This window comes from Crocodylus porosus, unplaced genomic scaffold, assembly GCF_001723895.1.
Source record: "Crocodylus porosus isolate Cpor-Errol unplaced genomic scaffold, CroPor_comp1, whole genome shotgun sequence".
NCBI lineage: Eukaryota > Metazoa > Chordata > Crocodylia > Crocodylidae > Crocodylus > Crocodylus porosus.
The window spans coordinates 16527137-16539022 of NW_017728949.1; the positions used below are offsets into that span (position 1 = coordinate 16527137).

Below are 11886 nucleotides of genomic sequence, written 5' to 3' on the forward strand. Positions count from 1 at the left end.
CTCTTGAAGGTGTTCAATGCAGGTGCTTGAACCACCTCCAATGGCAGACTGTTCCAGACCTTGGGGGGCTTGGACAGTAGAGAAATTCTTCCTTATGTCTAGCCTGAACCTGTCTTGCAGTAGTTTATACTCCGACCTGGTCATCCCTTGGGGCGCTCTGGTGGACAAACATTCCCCGAGATACTGGTGGTCACCCCTGATAAACTTATAGGTGGCCATCAGATCACCCCTGAGCCTGTGCTTTTCTAGGCTAAAGAGTCTCATAGCTCTCAGCCTGTCATCGTAAGGTCTGTTTTCCTGACCTCTGATCATGTGTGTGGCTCTTCTCTGGGCTCTCTCGAGCTTCTCCACGTCCTTTTTGAATTGCAGGGCCCAGAACTGGACGCACTACTCCAGTACTTAGTTGCTGATAAAAGCAGCTGCATCTGGAGCGGCTGGTGGGATGGGCGGTGAGAGCACTGGCTAGTGGAGGAGAAAGGGGAGGTGAGGGGCCAAAAAATAGAATAGTGTGGGGGAAGTGGGGAGTGAAAAGAGCAGCTCTGGTGCTGGGGTTCCTCAAGGTAAGTGGACAGAATATCCATGCACTGGTTTGACACAAATTGAATGAATTTGATACTACAGGTTTATCTTAAACGGTGTTCTGCAATTTTTAGACTGGTTTGTATGCATAGAACTTGTATTCTGTTACAGGCTTAGACTGATTGGCAGTCACTGAGACCAGGCCTGTAAGTGTAAGGTTGGTACTGAGTATAAGCCAAGTTTAAATCGGGTGGCCATTTTGAACCTGATTTAACCTTCCACATGTCTGTACTTAGCCTAAGTGTAGAAGCATCAGAAACACAGACTTTCAGTTCTTCTTTGCATGATTCTTCAGAAGTGGACCTACTAAATGTAGTTGAGGTTTTTCAAGTTCTTCTGTGTCTAAGCCCAGGAAAACATCTGAGTCTTTGACAACAATTGGATATAGAGCTACTGTCACATTTTACTACTGTTGCAGATTATTTGATCATTTTACAACAATTTCCTTGTGTATGTTTCTTTTTGATGGTAGTATTCAAGAGCAGAATCAATTTCCAGCACTGGTTTCTCAGTTAATGCTTTCTCTGTATCTGTAGCTCATTTTGTAATCATACCGGTGACTATTATCTCAGATTTCTTTTTCCCAAGCCCATAATATTATTTTTTTATTTTTTGGCAAAATGGGGGAGAAAATGGGTGGGACCAGGGTCAGGATTCTGGGGTCAGACCTGAAGAAGGTCTTGCATGGGAGAGCTTGTCTGACCGTATCCTAACTATAGCATTGGTCCAATAAAAGTTATCACTCTAAGATGGGTTCCCAACCCCCAGGCTGGGCTGTGAAAGGTTGGCTGCTGGTCTCCGGCGGGGTTGGCTGCTGTACCGGAAGTGACTGTGGACTGGGAAAATGCAGACTGGAAGTGACCGACATACTGTGGACTGGCAGCCAACACTTTTGCTTGCAGTATGCCAGTCACTGCTGGTTCATGGTCACTTCTGGTCCGTGGTTTGCCAGTCCTTCAGCATAAAAAGGTTGGGAACCCCTGCCCTAAGAAATGTTTGCCTCTTATATAATCTCTGGACCATCACAGCTACAACATCACGCTTTACACTCAAGTATCTCAGGCAGGTTTGGGTTTGTGAGAGATTTGTTCACCCTGTTTCATGCTTTGGAGACTTTTAGATATATAGCATCTAGTTTTATTTTTAATTACGCCGGATGATCTAAACAATGGACTCTGTGCAAATCATTCTAGCCCCGAGTTGTTTTATACCTTATATTGAGGGAGAAGGGCTTTCTCTGAGATGGTTGTTTCCTTAGTTAATAAGAATATTTCTGGGAATTCAATAATACTGCAACAAGATTGGGGGAAGAGGAGGCATTAATTTAGTCTTTTTACAGGTATCAGAAACACATCTTGAACATTACAGGAGTAGAAAATGAGACCTTGAATGTGGAAGTTACTTGAGTCTGCCTGTTGATCTTAAGCTTAATCTCCCATATGAAACTAAAACAGGACATATTTATCCTGAATCAGTGGTTGAGATCTTTCAGGTTTATTGGAGCCATCTATAGTTAGCTGTAAACTGACCTCTGACATGAGTATTAAGGGTCTTCAGGGCTTAGGCTTATTACTTTATTCAAGGCTCAGTTTTAGCTTTTTTATAGTTTTCTTTGTGAGTGCTTTAATATAGTGGATTGAACATACAACTGTAGAGTAGATTAAATGTGCAAGGTTTGCTGTTTGAAATCTTGCGTTAGTATCAGACTTAAAAATGGGGATCTATTTGGTTCCATTTAATGGCACTCTTATGAGTTTGCTAGTCTGCCTTCTACAATAGATCTTACTACTTGTTAGCGCTTTTTAGGAGGGGCTGATTCACTAGAGGATTAGATTTTTCTTCCTTTTTTAATTTGTGATTATGTTTTATCTTTGCCATAAGCCACAGTATTTTGTTTGGATTTAGTTCAAATTTATAAATATTTAGAAACCGAATTTTTAAAGAGGCCCTGTGGCAGAAACTAATTGATGTAATGACGTTTAAATTATCATATTTACCTGAATCCAAGATGAAGTTTTCCCCCCAATCAGCATACAAGGAAACCTTGTTAAATACATTGTCTATTATTAAACTGCTGACAAAAATAGCATGTGCTCAGCAATGGAAACCAACTATGAAGTTGATTAAATGCAGCCAACCCTGAGCATGACTCTTAGACGCATGGTTCATACTGGCAAACGTTCTGATGGGAACCTACCACAAAGATCTGAATAAGATATATGGTACTGCCCGTTGAGTGCCCTCAGTGTTAACTTTTTTTCCAAGTCATGTAAGCCACTATGCTACATATTTTTTGACAACTTCTTCACTGCCACAGCAGAGTTGTGCCTTTCTTTCCCATTTTCATTAATTCCTGTTTCTTCATCACCTTAAACATCTGGCAAACATCACCAGATGGTCGCCCCTGTTGCGTGTGGTTGTCAAAGTGCTGCTTAAAAGTGTGTTTATGGAGTAGTACCTGTGCTAAAACTTGCAGCAGTTTCAAAAAAGTTAAAATGCATCAATTCTGGATGAATTAAGTGCATGGGTACTATATGTAAATTACAACAGGTATGATTATTTCAAGGTCAGTGTTTTCAGTTTTACTCCTCACTTCCATGTGCTCAAAGAGAACAGGGTCTAACAGTAAGGAGAGGGGGAAGGGGCTGCAGGGGGAAGAAGTTGAGGGGGAGGCAGAGAGCAAAGGGGCTACTTGATCCCCCCAATCCTCTCTCCCCCCGATTTATTTTCCCTGCCAGTGGGAGGTTGAGAAATTCAAGACAAACCTCCAACAGTTGGATTTTATTCCTGGAAAATTATAACAAATGTATACATTTTCCATATATAAAATCTAATTATTGGGGAATCATCTTACATTCAGTGTTTTCTTGCATTCAAGTATATATAGTATTTTAAATCTGTGGGCAATGCAGTGTGGAAGAGAAGAGGTTACTTGGGAATTCTAGTTTGACATGAAAGAGAGTAGTATTGCAGGTTTTTATGTTTATCTGTCTACTTTTTGTCTCCTTCATTATGACTGCTAAAGTAGCTCCAGGTAGACTGAAAAGATGTATGAAACTAGGCAAAATGGTAGGTTTTATAATTTTGCAAGTGCAAATAGGGGACATTTTTAATCTCTTAAATATAACTTTGGATATCTGAACTAGAAATGCTATAACTACTTAGGGGCTGTTTGTTGTAACTGACCTATTTGGAAGTGGAGTTTGAAAAAAAAATGGAGTGATATTTCTTCTCTCTCACTGACACTGGATCTGTAATTGCTAAGCTGTAGCACATACAGATTTAAATACATTTGAAGTTGGTATTTTGTAGCATGCTTTGAAGGTTTCTGCTGTCTGCCTAGAGACATATGGCAGCAGTGCACAAGGCAGCCCAGATTGGCTGACCCAGACTACTCTGAGTCAGCCTGTCTCCCTGCAGAAGAATGTGGGACTGTAAAAAGGGCATGTATTGTTCCCTGTTCACTTGTGGTAGTAGAGTCCATCTGGGAGAGATGCTGTCTTTTGGGGGTGGGGAGTAAAGCACCCTGGAATGATGGAGTACTTCTGTAGCTTCTCTTGAAAGGGTTAGTCATACAGACATTCACTCTCCCAGGAGTGACAGAACTACCTGTTCTGTTCCCAGGTTGTTTTTTCTTTTGGAGTTACCATTTGTGGCCTGAGAGAAAAACCCTGAACATCTCTACACTCATGGTTTCTACTGGGAGAGCAGTGACTATCCTAGGAGAAACTGAATGTCTGTATGTGGCTCTGCTTTCTGTTCATCTTGGTTTACTTAATAACATATTAAGTAATCATTGGCTTACCTTCTCTCATAATTAATGTATGTTTTATAAAAGGTCACATACACTCAGAAGTAAAGGAGATTAAAAACTAGTGAAGCACAATAATATTGCAACTTGTAACATTTTATGTAAATGGCATGATTATAGTAACTTGCATGAAAATACTGAAGAGACTTGCTTTGCCTAAACATAGCATTAACTCCAGATCTCAAGTTCCCGTGGGTAAGGACAGATTCTTCTCTGCATCAAGCTTGTTGAGCAGGCTCATTTAATATTCAGGTTATAACACGCAAATCTAATAGGGCTGTGCAAGGCTTCAGACCCTGCTTTGGATCCGGAGAAGCTTCGGACGCCAAACCACCTGAAGCAGCATGTCCAGATCAAAGCGCTGGCTTCATTAGGCTTTCTGAAGCATTTCAGAGTTTCCAAAGCACTTCGGGAAAGCTTCAGAGCCGCTTCGGAGATCCAGCCATAGGGTATAATGAGGAATCAATGAAATATCTATAACTTTCCTGTTTTTTGTCTGATTTGGATGAAACTTGCAGGGGTTTCAGGAACCAGCTCAATACACAGTTACTAGCTAATGCAGTCGGACCTCAGAGGCAGCTCCGAAGCTTCAGAACTGCTTCGGCTGGATGAGAGTGGGAGCCCGGTCCGGAGCTCTGTATCGGATCCCTGGCATCTGAAGCGGCTGGATCCGAAACCAGATCAAATAGCTGCCTACTTGCACAGGCTTAAATCTAATAGTAACTTTTCCTAAAACAGGGCTTTAAAATACACCAGAATTGTGGCGTACCAGTTTATTTTATTTGCTGAAAGCTTCTTCCTCATTTTCTTTGATTAAGAGTGACTTAAATCCTAGTTTAGTATGACTGCCAAAATAGATTTGTAGCTCTGAGCCTATAAAACTTCTCTATGTTGTAGGGGACCAACAGTTGCTGTTGCCTCAAAAGACTTAAATGAGGTTTGTTAACTTTACAGATTACTGAACAGTGTAACTCATTGTAACTGGGCTGTGTCTGGAGGCTTTTTCCTCTCTTACTACTTTGGCTGTAGTTAAAGGGTTAACTTCAGAACTATTGTATGCATCTCAATATTGGATGTAGTTCCACTGGGTTGAAAATTGATTATTGATTTAATGTAGTAAACAAACTTTACCTAAAGTGTCAAGATTTTACCAAAACTTGGTATGAGAGGTGCATTTGGTATTTGTTGCATTAGGCAGTAAGTACTATTTGATTTTTCTCAGGTTGGCTGTGAAGGAAACCAGCCTCTCATCGTAGGAGTGGAATGTTGTCAGTGAGGATACCAGTCTGAGAAAGTTTGTAAATGGCTGTAGAGAAACTGGATTGGAATATTGTAGCCATGATGGTAGGAAATACGCAAAATGCAAAACTATTTTGGAGTTACCTTTTATTTCACCAAACTTTTTTTTCCTGAGCACAAAAAACGTATTTTAAATCTCTCTCAACTATATATAGTTTTTCCTGTAAAAGTCCCCAAAACAAAGCAAACGAGAAAAAAACCCTGACTTCTCTCTGTAGAAACCGATCATTTTGGCATACATTAGTAAGACTTTTAATGATGTCTCAAGTTTAGATTGAAATAGTGATACCTCTCACAATATCTTCCTCCTGGTCTGTTTCAGTGTATGCCTCTCAGATCTTGGAACCTTTAGTGTCATCCAGCTTGACAAGGAATCATGTAATTCTCATAGCTGTTGTTACCTTTGTTTTGGATGTAGGTCCCGACCTTGCAGTTTGGAAACAGTGACAGTGGTGACCAATAACTAGATAGACAAATGTTTATTAGAACCAAATCTTTTGGAAGCAGGGTGGGGAAATCTATCAGATGTCTCACTTGCTTGTCATTTGTCCTTTCTGTGAGATTTTAGTGGGTCCCTTTCCTTTCTTTCTGTACTGGGTAACTTTTTTCTCAGATAAAGACTGTTTCTCTTCTGCTTGAAGGAGTCATTATCAGTATTGTTCAGTCCTTTTGCATCTGCAATTAATAAGAATCATATCCCCTTATTAACTTTTTTTTAGCCCTTTGTTTTGGAAACTCTTAGCTTTGATAAAATGAAGCCTTTTAACTTGTTTGGTAGGAGGAGGTAAGATACCCTCAGGCTAGGAACAGAAGTTACACATAAACCAGTTTAATTGATCAGGAACCAGTTTAAACCTGTAACAGAACAGAAGTTCAGTGCACATAAACCAGTTTGAATGTAGTATCAGACTTAACTGATTTAGGTCAAACTAGTTTATGGAACTTCTGTTCCAGATCCCCTCCTCATTCAACTTAACTCACAGTCTTCCAGTATCCCAGGATGCTGTGTAGCCCTGGGCTGTGCTCTCTGCTTCAGTGGAGGAGGTTGCCATTTTTTCTCCCTAGTCCCTTCTCAGCCAGCCTGCCAGCTGAATTTATCAGCTGCAAATGATAGCTGAGGCACTATCACCAGCAAAATGCACCCCCTTGCCCGGTTTTGGACCCCCAGCCAGGCTGTGCCCATTACAAGGGGTGGGAGCCCCACGGTGGGGGGCATTTCCCCTCCATTCCCTCCCCAGCTGGTCTGCCAGCCGAGCAGGGTTGTGGTCAGGTGATCAGTCCAGCTCCTTGCAGTAGGGGCTTTGCTCCCCTGCCCAAGCCAGGAGCTGGGCCTATCACTCAGTCATGTCCCTGCTCAGCCAGCTGAGGAAGGAGTGGAGGGGAAAACAGCTCCCATTGAGGGCACCCCTTCTCCCCTTCTTCTCCCTACACTTGGCACAGCCCAGCTGGGTCTGAAGCTGGTCAGGGGGACCATTCCCTTCCCCCACTTCCTCCTTAGCTGCCCCCCGGCCAAGGAGGGGGCACAGCCAGGTGATTGACCCAGCTCCTGGCTCTGGGTTTTGTGGGGGGGAGTTCCCCCCCATCCTGCGACATCAGGAGACCCCAGTTGGGGGTCCAGTGCCTGGCAGAGGGGAGGGTTTTCCACCCCTCACACCTGCTTCAGCTGGCCTCAGACTGAGGGGTAGTGGCTAGGGAAACCAGCTCTGGGCACAGGGGGAGAGGGAGAAACACCCCAATGGGGGCTTCCCCCCTGGCTCCTTTCCCCTGCATGGAGGAGATGCTGACTGGGGTTGTGGTGTGGAAGGGAGTGGGGCTGATGTGGGGGGGTCCCCTCAACCTCCTCCTCAGCTGGCCCAGACTGATGAGGGGGCATGGCTGGGGGATGGGGGGGAACCAGCTCTGGGCACAGGGAAAGGTGAAGAAACACCCCAGTGGGAATTTCCCTCTTCTCCCCCTTCCCCAGATCTGGGGAGACCCCAGCTGAGGGTCTGATGGGTGCATTTCCCTGAAACCGACTCCTCAGCTGACTGGAGGCTAAAGGTGGGGGGTGGTGTCTGGGGAAATCACACATCTCCGGGCTCTGTGCACTGGCCAGCAGGCTGGGAGGCGTGTTCTAGTGCTCCACAGTACGTGATATGGGCCAGTGAAGGGGTCGGCTGCCTTTCACTTTTGAAAAGTGAACGTGAGTTCACTTTCTTCTTGGTTCAACCTAAGCAGTTTACAGAAACGTGCCAAGATTAAATCAATTTAGCTGTGGGTTTTTCAACTGTCTGTACTTAGCTTCAAAGTTCAGTTCAGTTCAGACTTCCAGTGCACGCCTGAATGCCCTTGTCAGGGAGTGACTATATTGCATTTTTGCAGAGGCACTGTTAAATTCAGGTACCTTTTAAGTTTCACTTTGGGTCTCAAATTTTTACATATCTGCTTTTAGAATATTAAATAGCAGTTCTAGAACTATCACTTAAATTTAATTTACGCAAGAGGTTTCCCTGTGAGAGATTTGAAATAAATTTCAGTATATTTACGTAGTTGGGTGGAATGGGAAAAGAATGTTACTAATGGTAGTTGTTGACATTCAGTTTGAGGATTTTCCTTAACATGCAAAGATTGAATTGTACATATTTTAACTGCAGCAATAATACATGTTCGATCACATCATTTTACTAGCTATGGACATGTCTTCTGTGCTAACTCATTACAGTAATTTTCCAATGTCTTTCCAGTAATTTATACAATATAGTAAATGTTTTCTGAGCTGCTAGTGTTAGAATTTACAGCATTTATACACGTGCTTTTGGAGCTGCTCTAATTAAAGCACACAAAGCGTCTCATGTATCAGCGTCCCTGTGCCTCAAAATGGTGTCAGGGGTGCTTTATCTAAAGCTTATTTGATGAGCTTTAGATAAAGTGCCCCCGCTACCATTTTGAAACACAGGGACACTGATGCACAAGATGTGGGAAACTGCTGGAGTGTGATAATTGCCATGCTCCAAGAGACTCAGTTAATCAAGTCTGCTCCAATGCCCTGGGATTATAGCATGTCGAAGTAGTGTCCCTGCTCCTGGATAGGCATCTCAAGTGTTAATCTTCCCTGAGCTTTGGAGAAGGCTTCTGGCATGATTTCCATTTGAGGCCTGTGGGCTCTGTTGGCAGCTATAGCATAAGTAAAGAGCACAACTTTGCTTATCTAATTGTAATTTTACTAAATATTTTGTTTTACAGATGCCTTTGTAAATAGTCAGGAATGGACACTAAGTCGATCAGTGCCAGAGCTCAAAGTGGTGAGTAATAAATTTGTTTATACTTGCTCATTCCTTTTTTACATTATATTCTTCATATGTTGCACAAAACTATAACTATTTTGTGAGGCTATATACTGAAATCTACCAAGTTTTTTTAGTTAATGCATTTACATCTTTTAAAACTGGAGTATAAATGGTAAAGAAATATATCATAAATGCTATTTATGTTTAAAACATTTTATTTACTACTCTTAGCCTCAAATTATTACTTGGGGCATGTTCATGCTATCAGAGGACTACTGCAGGGAACGCTTCAGTGAAATATAGCATACCTACTCTGTGCTCTCCACTTGGCTTATGCCAGTAAACTTGCTGTTTTAAGCATGCTTTATTGGTGTTTGTCTGCAACTGCACTAAGTCATATTGCATCCATCTTGGGATGGAACAGGCATGGCATGTTTCATCTCAGTTCTCTAGCATAGTTTTTTGATCAGTGAACTTGGCAAGACCACAGCAAGTCAAAATGTTTTTAACACTGGATTCCCATGTGAAATCTCTGGGTTTATCTTTTGACTTACACATGTAAGTGTTTGCACACCTAAAGTGCTAATATTGCATGACATCCTTAAAAGAGCATACTAGCATCCTAGGGTATCACAGCACACTGGTTAAGAATCACTGCTTTAGATATTGGAATATAATGTTTTACCTCTTGGTGGAACTGAAAATGTTTTGTTCGTAGACAGCATTTTCACGTAAATTCTATATTTTCTGGATGGAAGAGCAATGGACAGCAGTAATGACAAGGAACAAAATATTTTACATGTTAAAAACAGAAAAACGAAAGCAAAAGCAAGAACAAAAGCCCTAAACTGAAAAGTTAGTAGGTAAATGTGAAGTTGTTACTTGAAACTACTTCCGATTGCCTTGTCTGCAAATCAAATGGTTTGTCCATCAAATACCCGCAAGGTTTTTGCTTAGGACCAATCCTTTACAATCCCTGTTTTAAGAAAATGGCAAAATAAACTTTGTATAACTGAATTGTGCATTTTTCCCCCTCTTTGATTTAGGTAGGGCTCTCTTTGACTTTGCAGATAACTTAAGAATTTTGTTAAGTAAAATACCAAATGATCCTAAAAATATTCTTGGAGTATTCTAATTAAGGTAGCTCTGTTTGAAATGTTTGGCTCAAAGCTTGAATGTGTAGGTGGGATAATGTATCAATGAAAGGAACATGTGGAGACAGATGGGTTGCAGGGTTTGTAATTTCATAGTTGCTGTCTCAAATGATTATGAATACTGGAAGCAGGATTTAGAGAACTCAGAATGACAAGAGACTGGTAGAAAGGTAATGAGGATAGACTTTTGGGTTGTAGAGAGAGACGGCTCCCTCCAGTTGTCCAAGATGGAAGGATTACACTCAAGCAGAGGTGTAACATGATGCCCGAGTCCCCTGGGCACAGTGGGGCATAGGTGGGGCAGTGTCACAGCTGCTTCTATTCCCCACTCCTGGGTTGTTGTCTGTGGCTGGTACCATAGTTGTCCCCCTTATTACACTTCTGTATTCTTGATGCCCACACTGCATTAACAGGCTCCATGAGCAGCACTGAGATTAGGTATTGGATTTATTGCCATTGAATCTCTTTGGTAGTGACTCTTCCACATATGCTTATACTTCACATTCATAGTAACCCCTTTTTAAACAGGTTTTAGCCCTTTATTTATTAAATGTAGAAAATGTTAAGTTCATGGCATAAGCTCAGTTGCTGCAGTGTTTACTGCACCTTTATGGTCTAGGAGTCCAGATTTGTTTTAGTGGTTTCAGTTTTAAAAAGTCAACTTGATAAATAGTCCATAAGGTTCATAAAATGTCAGTGACATCCAAATGACTGAGGTTTCAAATGCTTCATAGTAACCTCCTATAATTAGTCTGCCAAAAAAAAAGAGGTAGACAGTAATATTGCATACTTCCTTTAGTTTGGTCATCTGTAACTTTAAATAAAGATAATTACAAAAGATGCTCTTATTCAAATAAGGATAAACCAGGGAAGTCTTATGATCTGCATTTATAAGGGTCAGATTATATGATTAGCTGTCTCCTTTTTTGGCCTTAATTATGCATCAGAATAATAATCCAGAACAACTGAATTTCATAGTTACATAGTTAGTAGGGTTGGAAGGGACCTGAGCAGATCATCAAGTCTGACCCCCTGCTGTGGCAGGAAAGAGTACTGGGGTCAAACGACCCCAGCAAGGTGATTGTCAAGCCTTATCTTGGAGACCTCCAGGGTAGGAGCCAGCACCGCTTCGCCTGGAAGTTGGTTCCAGATCCTAGCCTCCCTGACAGTGAAGTAGCACCTCCTGATGTCTAATCTGAATTTACCCTCTGCCAGCTTGTGACCATTATTTCTAGTCACTCCTGGTAGTGCTTGGGGGAACAGGGACTCCCCCAATGCCTGCTGGTCCCCTCTGCCTAGTTTGTAACAGGCCACTAGATCCCTCCTCAGCCTTCTCTTGTGGAGGCTGAGTATGTTCAGCTCCTGTAGCCTTTCCTTGTAGGGCCTGTGCTGCTATTCCCTGATCATGCGAGTGGCTCTCCTCTGAACCCTCTCCATGATGTCCACATCCCTCTTGAAGTGCGGCGCCCAGAACCGGATGCAGTACTCCAGCTGCGGCCTGACCAGTGTTGCGTAGAGGGGGAGGATCACCTCCCTGGACCTGCTTGAGATGCATCTGTGGATGCATGACAAGGTGCTGTTGGCCTTCCTGACTGCATTCCCACACTGCCGGCCCACGTTCATCTTGGCATCAATAATGACTCTAAGATCTTTTTCTGCCTCTGCACTGACGAGACTGGAGTTCCCCAGCTTGTAGGTCTGGTGCCGGTTCTTCCTCCCCAGGTGCATCACCTTGCACTTGTCAGTGTTGAATCCCATCCTGTTCTCATCTGCCCAC

At 42.4% G+C, this 11886-nt stretch overlaps 1 protein-coding gene across 5 annotated transcripts in view; it reads left to right on the plus strand.

Moving 5' to 3' along the window:
- Nucleotides 1–11886, plus strand: part of AGAP1 (ArfGAP with GTPase domain, ankyrin repeat and PH domain 1) — a 565886-nt gene that overhangs the window by 155916 nt on the left and 398084 nt on the right. For all 5 annotated transcript variants that reach the window (XM_019553775.1, XM_019553777.1, XM_019553779.1 and 2 more), the window contains exon 2: nt 8912–8970. In XM_019553775.1, the coding sequence (XP_019409320.1) occupies nt 8912–8970 (59 nt within the window). The remainder of the gene's footprint in view (nt 1–8911; nt 8971–11886) is intronic.